This window comes from Chiloscyllium plagiosum, chromosome 30 (genome assembly GCF_004010195.1).
Source record: "Chiloscyllium plagiosum isolate BGI_BamShark_2017 chromosome 30, ASM401019v2, whole genome shotgun sequence".
Taxonomy (NCBI): domain Eukaryota; kingdom Metazoa; phylum Chordata; class Chondrichthyes; order Orectolobiformes; family Hemiscylliidae; genus Chiloscyllium; species Chiloscyllium plagiosum.
Genome location: NC_057739.1, coordinates 24872967 through 24888250, shown reverse-complemented (window position 1 = coordinate 24888250; position 15284 = coordinate 24872967). Strand labels below are relative to the sequence as shown.

At 39.0% G+C, this 15284-nt stretch overlaps 1 protein-coding gene across 5 annotated transcripts in view; it reads left to right on the top strand.

The window, feature by feature from the left end:
- LOC122564828 (spermatid perinuclear RNA binding protein) overlaps positions 1-15284 on the top strand; it is a 167565-nt gene that overhangs the window by 130911 nt on the left and 21370 nt on the right. For all 5 annotated transcript variants that reach the window (XM_043720135.1, XM_043720131.1, XM_043720134.1 and 2 more), the window contains 3 exons: positions 2467-2675; positions 8481-8648; positions 12455-12589. In XM_043720135.1, coding sequence (XP_043576070.1) covers positions 2467-2675; positions 8481-8648; positions 12455-12589 — 512 coding nt within the window. The remainder of the gene's footprint in view (positions 1-2466; positions 2676-8480; positions 8649-12454; positions 12590-15284) is intronic.

The following is a 15284-nucleotide window of genomic DNA, read 5'->3' as shown; positions in this document are numbered from 1 at the left end:
CTGGAAAAGCGCAGCAGGTCAGGCAGCATCAAAGGAACAGGAGAATCGACGTTTCGGGAATAAGCCCTTCTTCAGGAATGCCCGCAACATCGATTCTCCTGTTCCTTTGATGCTGCCCGACCTGCGCTTTTCCAGCAACACATTTTTAAGCTCCAGAGATTAGATAGCCTACTCCTGCTCCTATTTCTTATGATGTGGTTCCACTGGAAAGGGTGCAGAAGAGATTTCCCAGGCTCTTGCCTGGGATGGAGAGTTTCATTTATGAAGAGAGATTGGATAGACTGGAATTGTTTTCATTGGGGTGGATGAGACTGAGGGGACATGAGTGGTACGTGTAAAATTGAGGGGCATAGGTAGGCAAGAGGGAGAGATAAGAAAAAACTTTCCCTCTTGGTGGAGGGGACAGTAACTGCCCCCAGACTTGATGGCCTGAAAGGCCTTTCTCTGTGTTGTAGACCTCTATGACTCGAATCAGTGTACGTTATTCAATAAATTATATTAATTGCATGAAAAGGTGAAATTTATTAAATTTATTCGAGTGATGCAAATGTTGGGAGGGTTTGCAACTTTTGCTATATTTTCTGGAATACAACAGTTTAGGGTGAAATTATTGAAAGTGTCAAAGACAATTAGAGATCATTTCCAATGGTTAATGGATCACAATACAGGCCATAAATTGAAGCTTTGTTCAAACGGAAATTATTGGAATCTGGAAGAGGTAATAAAAACATCTGTCACTTTTGAAACTGGCACGTTCAATCTTGAAGAGTAAAAAGTATTTATAGTTCTTAAATGATTGTGTATTAAAGGATGCATGAAAAGAACAAGATAATGAGGTTATAGTTGGCACTAATACTTTCAACAGCATAACCTCTTTCCATGCTTCTATTTCCATTTCTAAACTTGAGTGTTGAATGGAGCATTTAGAATGTAGTTTTGAGATGGGCTAAAATATTGGTTGTTGCAGGCTTGGCATTAGCTAACAAATTGGAAACTACTTAAGGTGGCAAGTTAAGAGTCTTCAGCAACTCTGAACCATATTGGCAAAGTGTTAGTTTTTTCAATGGAGTGTTAGTATTCGCAAAAAACTTGTATTTTTAGTTTACAAACTGAAAGAGAGAGAGATCTCAATGCACAATAACTTGCATCTATAAAGCATTACTTAATATGGTAAAAGAAGATTTAAGCATGGAGGAAAAAAACAATTGAAGTCCTTGCCAGTAACAATGGATTAAAAGAAAAGAGAAGATCTGAAGGAAATCAGAATAAGATCAGGCAAGTTTCAAGGTTTGCAAAAGTATAGAGAGAACAAGACTTTGTACATGAGATTTGGAATTCATTGGGTTCTCGAGGCGGAGTGGGAAGCAATAGAGTTTGACCGGGCGAAGCATAACATGCGAATGGGGCAGGTGAGCAAACATTGATTCATAGAGTCATATAGCATAGAGAAACAGACCCTTCAATCCAACTCGTCCATGCCAGGCTAAATGTCATCCCAGGCTGTAAATTTTTCAAATTATTGAGATAGGTATGAAATAAAGACAGATTTGGAAGAAAACCTTCTGACATTTTAGAATATTTAATTGAAATTCAGTTCCTAGCTTAAACAAAATATTGATGTAATTCTTAATGATGGGATGGTGAATGAAATCGGGAGCGAATTGCAGAGTTTATGATAGAAATTCATCAAATTTGCAGATTTCAATTTAAATTGGACTACAATTCTAGCTTGTACATGATGTCAAATGGCTACGTGGTGGACGTGAGGTTCAGGTTGTGGTAAGGGTGCTAAAGTCATGGTACAACAGACTTGACGGGCTCTATTTCTGTTTCTATTTCAGATGTTTACATTTAACCAAAATGGAACATAGAATAAAAAGGGGCCAGAGTTTCAAAGATTAGTGATTTTGAAAGGTTGAATAAGAAATTGTGTTAGAGATAAATCTTCCAAGATGCAAACCATTAATGGTGGAGCAAAATGATTGGAGATCAGTTAGTTACACTGCATCAGAGGTGAGGAAGATAGGTTAGATTATGGGTGACTGGAATAAAAGGTTATGGATGAAGTCAGTTGGGCATTAGTTCACGCAATATTAGAAAGAACAGGACAGTAGAAGCAAACCATAAGTATGGTAATGATTTCCCCATAATGTTTGCTGTGTGTCTGGAGTGACTTGTGGGAAGGTACGCTTGTACTTAAACTCCCAGAAATTTATCAGTTAAATGTTTCATTAAAATAACATCTACTGGCTACACAGAAAAAAATCAGCCAGGTTTCTGAGGGCACAATAAGTCCCATATATAAAAAAAACTTGGTGAAATCAAAACTTGGTTTATACATCTTAAATCTGTTAAGCTTTTAGACAGAAAAATCATGGTTTTATTTCTAAAGTAGAACTATTCTTTCTAACAAAATTAAAACTTTTGAAGAGTTTTAAGATTTTCTTTGTTACACTTTCTTTTTAGTAATGGAAAGCAAAACAATAGACGTTAACCAACCTATGAATGCTCTGATGAGGCTGAATCAAATTAAACCTGGTTTGCAATACAAGCTTCTTTCACAATCTGGTCCTGTGCATGCACCTGTTTTCACTATGTCTGTGGATGTTGATGGAAAAACCTATGAAGCCTCAGGACCTTCCAAAAAAACAGCCAAACTTAATGTAGCAGTTAAGGTAAGATATGGTAGCCCACTGCAATGTGATGTTTTCTTAGTTTGTTCAAGTAAATTTTGATAGTGCTAATTGGGTAAAAATATTCATTGAATCTGTAATCATGCCATGAATAGGCAACTTCTACTGAAGGCAACAATCAAATTTACTTGGATTTAATTTTTTTGATCGATCCATTATTAGTGAGTAAATATTGTTCTGATTTCTTGCATGCAATTGCTATACTTAAAGATCATTGTATGCTGAATAATTCATTTCAATCTGTCTCCACTTGCACTTCATGTTAACATTGTGTTTCTACCTATTGTTAAATGTTGCCAACTATTGAAGGAGACTGTTTTTCAATCGAACTGCCTCTCCTTAAGTGAAACAGAGTAAGATCATCAACCTTAAACATTAACTCTATTTTGCCCTCCACAAATGCTGCCTGATGTGTTAAGCATTTCAGCATTTTTGTTATTATTTCATTTTTTGGCATCTGCAGTATTCTACTTTCAGATTTGCTTCTGTTTAAGTTTGCTTTAGCCATCGAAAATGCCAGTTCTTAGGTGTTAAATTTATTTCTCCCTCAATGGACCTCTCACCTCTGGTCATACATCTGTTCCTATCCAAGAACAAGAACTTGACAACTAAATCTATTCATAAGAGAGAGGACTGGATGCAAGAATGTTGCAGCTTAAATCTTGGCAGAAATATCTTCAACAGGTTGATAAAAGAAGTTCCGCATGTACCCTAATTCAAAGAAACTGGAAATGTTCACTGGGTGTGCAAGCCAGTTGTAGGTATTGGGAGGTACTCCTGAGCCATGTAACTCAAAACTAACATCCAGTTGTGACCTGATGCAATTTGTTTGTTGAATCTATAGGTTCCAGTAATATTGGGTTACTATCTTTCCAACATCTTTAAAATTCAAAGTTTAAAAAAAAATGGCATTTGTGGGTGTGGCCATTTGCTACACTGACACCAAGTTAACTAGGACAGCCTACCTGGAATTCAGTCTTCTGGCCTATGGATTGCAACCCCACCCAGTCCCCAGTTCAGATGGAGAACTGAAGGCTGATTTGGAAAATCCTATTTGACTTCCTTTTGATTATCATTGCCAAGACCCTTTTAAAGAGTTAGCTGGCTACCTCCTTCATAGCAGACAGCATCAGAATCCGTGAAATGCATACACTAGCCAGCACCAGTATTTGCTGCTGTTCCTGACCTCTATAGGGCTGGAAAGTCCACACTGTCAATTTCCACCCAAGATTACTAGTTGTTTATCTTTCTGACATTTTGTCGCTTGGAGTTATGACGTTTTGTTTTTCATTTCGGCCATTTGTATTATAGAATAACAATGCTGCCTTCTTTGGGCAGTGAGCTGAGGACTTGTATATTTACAATGGACCTAGCATTCATTCATTCAACAGTCACCAATCGTAATATCACCTTGATATAAATGAGGCAAAGGTTGCAAATTCCTTGCGGGATTAGTGTCTCCAGGAAATATGCCTTTTTATGAGCTATTAAAGATTGATGTACCTCAGCTAAAGTTGTTTTATGAAGGTAGTACAACATGTTGATAAACACCTAGGTTTCAAATCGTATTCTTCACAGTTTTTGGGCACAGTAGACCTTGGTTTTGAATCTCTGTTTTTCTCATATGTCATTGAGGACTTATCATTTGATCTTTACCCAATCAAGCCTGCTTGGGACTCCAGATTCACAGAAATGTCATTGCCTCTGAAGTGGCCTAGAAAGCCACTCAGATCAACAAAATTAATGGTGGACAACAAACGCTGTCCTTGCTCGCAGTGCCTACGTATCTTGAAACAAAATTACAGTGATACCAAGAGCAGAACCAGAAGTTAGAAGCCAGGTATTAACTTGATCTCAAAGATCAGTGGCAAAACCACAACAACTGGATCAATAGTAAAACATAAATTCTGCATAAATAAACTACAGAGTACTGAGAATATGTGTGGAAAAGACTGATTACGTTTGCATATAATCTTTAATGTGGATGATAGTGGAAATCTGCAATTTTCAGCACTAGTTGTGAACTAATTGTATTCCAAATTAGGGCCAATTTTGCAGAAGTTTTAAATTATTACTGGGATCAACAATATAGCACACTACTTGGTTTGGAAGAAGAGTATTGATACTATTTGCATCCTAAAAGAAAAAGTGCAGTAAAAGTTTGCATGTAAGTTACAATGTGTGTGTTCTAATGGGGTAAAAATGATTTGTGGTCCTCACACAATCTACGTGATATAATATTGAGCTGGCCAAGAATGCATTGACATTTCATTTTGAAAGTTTTGCTCCCTAAGCTTTATTATTAGCCAAGAGTCACTATGTCATCTCTTTTTCATACTTACATCAATGTTATTGTGAAAATGCTATAGCTGGGTCACTACGTACCTTTTAATTTTTCTACTTGTTTCAGGGGAAGATTCTCTCATTACTTTTGACACCCATGGTGGCATAGCTGAGACAAAGAGTTTGTGTGGGGCTATTAGCTACATAACTCACATTCTGCAGTATTGACTTAGGATTCCAAATGAATATCTGCCTTTCCACAACTAGTGCAAAAAAAATTAATTTGTTCATGGGAAGTGAATGTCGCCGGTTGGCCCAGCATTTATTTCCCATTCCTTGGTAGTGGTGTGCAGCCTTCTTGAACCGCTGCAGTTCATTTGATGCAAGTAGATCCACACTCGTAGTAAGGAGTTCCAGGGTTTTGACCCAGTGACATTGGAGCAGTTGTGCTATATTTCCAAGTCAGGATGGTGAGTGGCTTGGGCAGAAACTTGCACATGGTGGTGTGTTCTATATATCTGCTGCCCTTGTCCCAGGTGGTAATGGTTGTGGGCTTGGAATGTGCTGTCACGTGGTGAGTTTCGGCAATGCATCTTGTAGATGCCACACTATGTTGCCACTTAGCTATGGCAGTGGAGGGAGTGAATGTTTGTGAACATGGTGCCAATAAATTGGGCTAGTTTATTCTAGATTGTGTCAAGCTTCCTGAGTGTTTTTAGAGCTGCACTCATTCCATGCAATTGGAGAATATTTAATCATACTCCTGACTTGTGCCTTGTAGGTGGTGTACAGGCTTTGGTCAGGTCAGAGGTGAGTTGTATGCTGCAGGATTCCACACCTCTGATCTGCCCTTGTATCAACAGTATTTGTATGGCTAGTCCAGTTCATTTTCTGTTCAATGATAATCCCCAGGATGTTGGTATTAGAGGGGGTGAGGGGGAGTGTTCAATTATAGTAATGCCATTGAATGTTGAGGGTAATGGTTGAATTCTCTCTTGTGGCAGGCACTGACCATCTCAACATGTGTGACGTGAAAGTCACTTATCACTTGTCCGCCCAAACTCGGATCTATTACAGTTCTTGATATAATTGAACATGAACTGCTTTTGTATCTGGGGCATCGCAAATAGTGCTGAATAGCACAATCATCTGTGAACAACCCCACTTCTGACCTTATAATGGAGGGAAGGTCATTGGTGCAGCAGCTGAAGGTTGTTAGGTCTAGTACACTTGTGGTGCAGTGACAGCATCCCGCTGTCTGGGTCCCATCTGCTCCTGAGGTTTGTAATACCATCTCTCGACAAGTTGATTAGAAATTATCACGAAACACCTGCGGTGATATCCTGGTACTGAGTTGACTGATTTTCAGTCACCGCAACTGTCTTTCTTTGTGCCATGTATGTCTTGAACCAGTGGAGAGATTTTCACCTGATTCCAGTTGAATCCTGTTTAACTAGGCTCCTTGATGCCACACTTGATCAAATGTGGCCTCGGTGTATAGACTGGTCACACTCCCCTCGTCTCTGGAATTCAGTCCTTTTGACCATTTTTGAACCAAAGCTATAATGAAATCAGATCTTATACTGAGCATCAGTGAGCAGGTATTATCAAACAGATGCTGCTTGATAGCAGTGCTGATGATGCCTTCTGTCTCTTTCCTGATCAAGAATGCACTGATAGTAATAATAGGTTGGATTGGATTTGTCTTGATTTTGTGTACAGAACATACCTGGGAAATTTTCTTCAAAGTCAGGTAAATGCCTATGTTGAGTGGTACTGGAGCAGTTTGGTTTGGGTGGGCGCACGCAGAGTTCTGGGGCACATGTCTTCAGTGCTATTGCTAGTATGTTATCAGGGCCTGTAGCTTTTCAATACATGGTACCCAACCATTTCTGGATGACGTGGACTGAAGTCTGGTCTGGAGGAGATAGAGATGGACCATTCACTTGGCCCTTCTGGCTGAAGACTGTTGCAAATGCTTCAGCCTTATCTTTGCATTTATGTGCTGGACTCACCCATTATTGAAGATGGGAATGTTGTGGAGAGTTGTTTAATTGTCCAATACTAATCATGACTGAATATGGCAGGACTGAAATCTGATTAGTTGTTGGGTAGTCACTTAGCTCTATCTGTCACTTGCTGCTTATGCTGTTTGGCTCCCAGGTAATCTTGATTTGTAGTTTTGCCAGGTTGACTTTTTTAAGTATGCTTAGTGCTGTTTCTGGTGCTCTCCTGTATTCCTTCATTCACTTATCAATTCAATTAAGTTGCCTGTTAAATTCATGTTAACTATTGCTGAGCAATTTTACAAACGAATGCTTTCATTATGGTTTTTAATACCAGCTGTTAAGGTCTTTTGAGATCCTTCAGTTTTCAGACAAATGTAGAATGGCCTAGATTTTGCACAAGGACAGATATCCTATGTATCTCTTGGAAATGCTGCCACACCAAACAATTTAATGTGAATTAGCAACCTACCCCCTAGTTTATCATGTTCCAACATTGAATCCAGAAAGGTGTGTGAACGGTAAAGGAGGAATGTGTTTTGAAATGTGTCAGGAATAGGTATAAGTTCAAGCCTGTAGTTTGGCTGACTATCTCAATTATTACCAGATTCAAATACAGAATTCTAATATATGAAACTGCTTTATGTTCGTTAATATGCAAGTAGTGATTCATAGAATTATACAGTACAAAGAGAGGCCTTTTGGCCCATCACATCTGTACCACTAGAAATATATAACTAGTTACACTAGTCCCACTTTCCAGCACTAGGCCCATAGCCTTGAATGGTATGACGCATTAAGTATTCATCCAAATGCTTTTTAAAGGTTGTGAGGTTACCTACCTCAACTACCCAGCCAGGTAAAAGAATTTCCCAGTTATTTCTTTTTTTAATTAATCCATTTCAGCCAGAAATACAAATTTAAAACTGCAGTTTTTGGACTTAGTGCAGTGTTTTACAGAACTCTTTGTTCAGTTGCAGCAAGAATAATCACGAATATTCTTCATTTGGATACTCTGCAGTTGACTGTAACAGTCATGATTTCAAATGCAACAAGCTATCTTATGCTGATCAGGTTTCTGTTGTTTAACAACAACTCAAAGTTATGAATGATATTTTTAAGGCCCTGGTAATAATCTATACATCATGGCATGTTGCATAATTGAATTCAGAAAGCTTGTTAATTTTGGTGAGCAGCAAAAAATTACTCTGAAAGCCGCTGAATTATTGTATAACTAATTTGCCTTTTGAAAAAAGGACCCAACAACCCCAACCAGGCCGACCTGTGAGATTCCAGATTAACTAGATGGGCGACTAGATCTTTTTTCTTGTCAGTCTTGCCAACTTTCAAGAATAAAGAAATAGTGGTAGTGAATTGATTAATGCAATTGCGTGAGTGATCTGAATGCTAAATGGAATTTTTCAAGATCCTCCACTGGGGCAAAACAAACATTCAACTTCTGAAATCACCATTTGTTTTAATGTAACTATTGTTCCAGGTACTGCAAGCTATGGGCTGTCCAACTGGTATGGATTTAAAGATGGGTTTTGAATCTCAGGAGATGGAAGAAAAGTCCTCAGGCGATGATAAGAATGAAACGGTTTCTACAAATTCTAGCAATGACACAGTTGGCTGTGCTACTGCTGCTAGTACCAATACTCTAGAGGTGCCAGATTTCCAATATCTAACTATGAATAAATGGTGTAAAGAATCAATTTGTTAATTTGCATTGATATTTCACACTTTTTTTTTTACCCTTAACTATTTGCATTGTTTCAGGTTAAATAAAATTGGTATTCACAATATTTAGTTAAATAATATACATAAAACTAATTTTCTTTTTACTGTTTTGTTTTCTTTTGAAAGTAATCATATTGGACATAGCTAGTTACCATGCTTGTCCAAAAGTTTACAGTTGGGCAATTAGAAACCAAGATGTACATTTCCAAGTGTATGTGCTTTAGAGTTGCAAATAACTATTTTCTTAAAAGCTTGTGAAACAAAGCAAATTAATTGGATAATAGCAAAGGTTGAGCAGCTTTCAAGTTCTGTCAGTGTTTCAAATTGAAATGTTAAAAGGAAAAAAAATTAATATTTAATAGTGCGAACAGAATTATTAAAGTTGCCCATTAAGTTAGCAGTATATTTCAGTTAAGTTTGACTGATCAAGTTACTGGAGTATTTTTGATTGCCTGAACATTTGAAGTGGCAAAATTTGATTGCCACTTAATGCATTTAATTTGAGCTCAGCAAACAACATCCAAAACCAAATTGATCAACTTTTGAAAGTGTGGTGGATGTGGTTTGGCAAATAGATTCAAAATTATTTGGTCAAATCATGGGTAATGGAGTGAGCAAGTTGGACTAAAATACAATTTTCAGACTTAAACTGCAAATTGTGTTTTTTAGCAACTTTAAGGTAAAAAAATATTGTAAATTTAGCTCTCATTCATCTTCCCTGGCACCTACAAAAATCTTCAATCTGATCATTTTAGCATGAATTATCTTTTTTTTTATGTTGATAAGCAAGTTCAAACTGCTTTTAAAGCTGAGCTGAATATACCCCCTCCCCCACCCACCAAGCAAAAAAAAATTGCTTTACTAATATTTGTTTTATATTAAACTTATGGCTGCCACATGAGATATCAATTTTCCAATCCAACACATTTTCCAGTGCTTTCAGCAAAAGGATCAGTTACCACTATATACCAGTTCCCTGATGAATTTGTTTTAAGTGTATAATGACAAGGGGAAATTGAAATGTTATTCTGAGATGAATTTGTTGTTCATGGTTTTGCAGTTTAGGTAGAGTGTCATGGTCTGTGATGTGTCTAATCCAGCAATGTTTGATATGGATGCTGCATGCAAAATGAGAAAATTTTCCTGCAAAGTGTAAACTTCAGAAGAATAGTTATATTTCAGATCAAAATACTGACTAGCTTATTTCAAAATGTGCAGAGCTAAATTTCAAACTTTCCACATGAATTGTTAATTAGCACAAATAACAGCCACCCATTCCTCATTTGTGTTTATTGCGGACTAAAATTTCAGAAGCATGGACTAGCAGCACTGCTTAGCTATTATTTTACCATCTTTATGCAGCAAAAAACCAGCTTCGGAAGTGTTGAGTTTCTTCTGATAAAATTGTCCTATTTATATTGAGAGAAATATGTTGCTGGAATGCATGTTTCTCATTCCAGCTTTAGATGTCTTCAGTAGAATTTGATTTTTGTGAACATTTGACTTGCATCAAATTAGGTTTGAGAAATACTGCAAGTGAGCACATCCTATTCTTGAAGTTCTTCCCATCCCAGATGCCCCTCTCAGACCTCGAGAGTCTTGCTTTCATCTGATTCACTGCCCACATGACATGAATTTGCTGTTTGAAATGCTTGCGACTGCAGCTTATGTCACCATAAGTAATTGGTGACTTCATATTTATTAAACCCTTCAAATTTAATCAGATTAGAAAAAAAATCCCAGTTTAGCAAATTGGCTTCAGACACTACCATAAATCCCCAGATGGTTGAGCAAGATACAGCTGGTTGACAAATATAATGCAAAATCCTATCTACAACTATGTAGCAGTTAATTATCTTTCAGAAGTAAGAACGTGAATGATGGTGTGCTAGTTTAAAAGGAAATACTGTTCTGAATGGGATACTCACCCACAAATAATATGGCTGAAACCAGTTGTTCTAAAGGTTCTTAAAATGTGAAGAAGATCATTTAAGTTGCAGTTTCTGAGTCTTCCATAGAATCATAGAGATGTACAGCATGGGAACAGCTATCCTAAATTAATCTAATCTGATTTGTCAGCACTTCGTCCATATCGCTGTAAACCCTTCCTATTCATTTACCCATCCAGATGCCTTTTAAATGTTGTGATTGTACCAGCCTCCACCACTTCCTTTGTCAGCTCATTCCATTCATGCATCACCCTCTGCATAAAAAAGTTGCCCATTGGGTCCTTTTTTAAATCTTCCTCTCTCACCCTAAACCTATGCCCTATAGTTCTCGACTCCCCCCCCCCCCCCCCCCCCCCCAACGCCTTGTCTGTTTACCCTATCCATGCCCCTCATGATTTTATAAACCTCTTTGATTAGATTAGATTACTTTACAGTGTGGGAACAGGCCCTTCACCCAACAAGTCCACACCGACCCGCCGAAGCACAAACCACCCATACCCCTACATTTACCCCTTACCTAACACTATGGACAATTTAGCATGGCCAATTCACCTGACCTGCACATCTTTGGACTGTGGGAGGAAACCAGAGCACCCGGAGGAAACCCACGCAGACACTGGGAGAATGTGCAAACTCCACACAGTCAATCGCCTGAGGCGGGAATTGAACCCGGGTCTCTGGCGCTGTGAGGCAGCAGTGCCTGCCACTGTGCCGCCCCTCAATGTCACCCCTCAGCCTCCAGCCTTCCAGGGAAAACAGCCCCAGCCTCTTCAGCCTCCCTGTAGCTCAAACCCTCCAACCTTGTAAATCTTTTCTGAACCCTATCAAGTTTCACAACATCCTTCCTATAAGAGAGAGACCAGAATTGCAACCAGTATTGTAGAAGTTGCCCAACCAATGATCTCCCAACTCCTGTAATCAATACTGTGACCAATAAAGGAAAGCACACTAAACCCTTTCTTCACTATCCTACCTACCTCAGACTCCACCTTCAAGGAACTGTGAACCTGAACTCCAAGGTCTCTTTGTTCAGCAACACTGCCCAGGACCTTACCATTAAAAATATAAGTCCTGCTCTGATTTGCCTTTCCAGAATGCAACACCTCACATTTATCTAAATTAAACTCCATCTGCCATGTCGCGGCCCATCTGATCAAGATCCCATTGTACTCTTGAGGTAACCTTCTTAACTATCCACTGCACTTCCAATTTTGGTCTCCTCTGCAAACTTACTGACTACCTCCTATGTTCACACCCAAATCATTTATATAAGTGACAAAAAGCAATGGACCTAGCACCAATCGTTGTGGCACACTGCTGGTCACAGGCCTCCAATCTGAAAAGTGACCCACTACCCTCTGTGTTCTATCCTTGAACCAATTCTGCATCCCTATTCTAAACTTGACACATTACATTATGGTGTGCTAGTTTGGGGCCTTTCCATAAAATTGGATATCTGAAATGATCAAAGTAATTTGTTGTCTATGAAACTCCCTTGACATAGATGACAGATATGATAAGATGTTATAAATGTGCAAGTCTTTTTATGGTATGGGACTGCACTAAATACACAATGTTCTGAGAAAATAAATGTTGGAAAAACTATTGATAGTTTCCAACCCTCCCGGTATAGCTGGGAGTCCCCAGAAATCAGTGAAAAAAACAGATGAATACAAAGTCCAACGTGAACTCAAGTTCTGAATGGACTTATTGCCTGCTGTTTAAAACCAACTATGCAATGGTGCATTAAATCTTTCATTCATTTGTTTTGTTTCATATTTAGATGAGAACACAGGGCCCAATCCTAACGGCCAGTGGAAAAAATCCAGTTATGGAGCTAAATGAGAAGAGAAGGGGTTTGAAATATGAATTGATATCTGAAACTGGTGGTAGTCATGACAAACGCTTTGTTATGGAGGTATGTTAGAAATTAATACTGCAAATATTTGTGTTTATGCTGATATTTAGTTCAGGTTTACAGTGTCTAAAGTACTTTATTTTAGAATTTAATGCTTTAATTTTAATATCTAATTTTGAATAGCCATTGCATTTTGTTTGGAAAAAATGAATTTAAAATAGCAAATGTCACTTGGTGTTTTCTTAGCAATGCCTGTGAGCAGATCAGTGAATGACTTTTGCTCTTTGGAGTACTTGCAGCAGACAGTTGAGTTTATTTCTATCTCCTTTGATTAAATAATATCATGTTAGTGTTATCTCTCTATATGCATGGGCTGGATTGCAGTATCCACAGTTTACAAGTCAGCTTCTTGTTTGAAATTTCAAAACTTACCTGATATTTCAACCTGTGTGCATTGATTATGCTGTTTCAGCCAAATACTGATAATGATTTACATGTATGTGGAAACATAGAATCTCTACAGTGGGGAAGCAGGCCAATAAGCCCATGGAGTTGACACTGACCCTCAGGGCATCCTACCTGGACCTATCCCCCTACCCCCTATCCTTGTAACCCTGCATTTCCCATTGCTAATCCACCTAGCCAGTAGGTCCCTGGACACTGGACAATTTTGCATGGCCAAACCACCCAAAGTTCACATCTTTAGACTGTGGGAGGAAACTGGAGCACCCGGAGGAAACCCACACAGATACAGGAAGAATCCGCAACTCCACACATGTAGTCACCTGTGGTTGGAATCGAACCTGGGTCTCTGGCACTGTGTGGCATCAGTGTTAAACACTGACCAACTATGCCCAACTGTACGCGAGCAATGACGGCAGTGACAGAATCCATTCTATTGTGTACTTTTGACTGGGAAAGGATTCATAAGGTAAAGTTATGTGGATGGCCTAGTGTTATTATCGCTGGATGTTAATCCGGAGACCCAGAATTGTTCTGGGGCTTGGATTTTGACTCCTACCATGGCAGATGGTGGAATTTTAATTCAGCAGAAAAAATATTCTGGAATTGAGTGTCTAATGATGATGAATCCATTGTCAATTGTCAGAAAAACCCATGTGCTTCATTAGTGTCCTTCAGGGAAGGAAATCTGCCATTCTTACCTGGTTTGGCCTACATGTGACTCAAGACCCACAATGATATTGTTAACTCTTAACTGCATTCTGTGCAATTAGGGATGGGCAATAAATGCTGGCCTAGCCAGTGATGCCCTCATCCCGTGAATGAATTTTTAAAAAAAGACTGAGTTTAATGCCTTTTTTGTTACTGCATGGTAGCAAGGAAGAATTTTCTGAAGTGTCAATCAAAATTATTTTATAATAATATAGAGATTTATACATGAACGAAGTATCTATAATAAAGCATATCCATGTTTCATTAAAAAAGATTTAACATGGTACAGCTTAACGGCTTGTGTCATTCATGCTTGTTATGGGTAGCATATATGAAACCAACCGTTCATAATTTCCACTGAGGTCAATTGGAAAGATGTCGCTTATTAGCATCTTAAGTTTGGCTATTTCCAATATCTTTGAGAAGTCACTTGCATTTCTTGCACTGTCACTTTGCATCTCTCCATGTTTGGTTGGATACTAAGTAATTTCCAGGGGAAGTAGGCATCACATGCTATATCAGCATTAATTGCCCATCCTTAATTCCCATTGAAGAAGTGATAATGCGCTGACATCTTGAATTGTTGCAGTTGTTGGCGTGTAGATACACCCACAAGGACTGATATGATACAGCAATATCCCACCTCTGAGCCAGAAGGCCCAGGTTCATGTCCCACCTGCTCCAGAGGTGTGTCATAGCATCACTGAACAGGTTTTTAAATGTATTGTCACCCACAGAGCTGTCAGAAGGCAGTTCCAGGATTTTGACCCAGTGATTGTGAAGGAATGGCAAAATAGTTCCAATAGTTCCAAAATAGTTCCAATAGATCATGGCTGGGAAGGAAACTTTAGTTGTGATCTTCCCATATGTTCTTGTCTTACAATTCATGCAATTGCACAATTCAGGTCAAGAGTGGAAAAATTTAAGGTGTTAAACAAGTGGTAGTACTTCAAAGCCAGCCATAATTCTTTTTTGAGATGTAGGCTACAATCATTACTAAGACGAGGTAGCAATTTATAGTTGTGAAATCAAAAATCCCAAAGCATGCACAATTACTTAGGTTGAAAAATGAGTTGCTGGAAAAGTGCAGCAGGTCAGGCAGCATCCAAGGAGCAGGAGAATCGAAGTTTCGGGCATAAGCCCTTCTTCAGGAATGAGGAGGGTGTGCCAAGCAGGCTAAGATAAAAGGTAGGGAGGAGGGACTTGGGGGAGGGGCGTTGGGAATGCGATAGGTGGAAGGAGGTTAAGGTGAGGGTGATAGGCTGGAGAGGGAGTGGGGGCGGAGAGGTCGGGAAGAAGATTGCAGGTCAAGAAGGGGGTGCTGAGTCCAAGGGTTGGGACTGAGAAAAGGGGGGATGAGGAAGCTGGAGAAATCTGCATTTATCCCTTGTGGTTGGAGGGTTCCTAGGCGGAAGGGATGAATGCAGATTTCTCCAGCTTTCTCCGGCCTATGACCCTCACCTTAACCTCCTTCCACCTATCACATTCCCAACGCCCCTCCCCCAAGTCCCTCCTCCCTACCTTTTATCTTAGCCTGCTTGGCACACCCTCCTCATTCCTGAAGAAGGGCTTATGCCCGAAA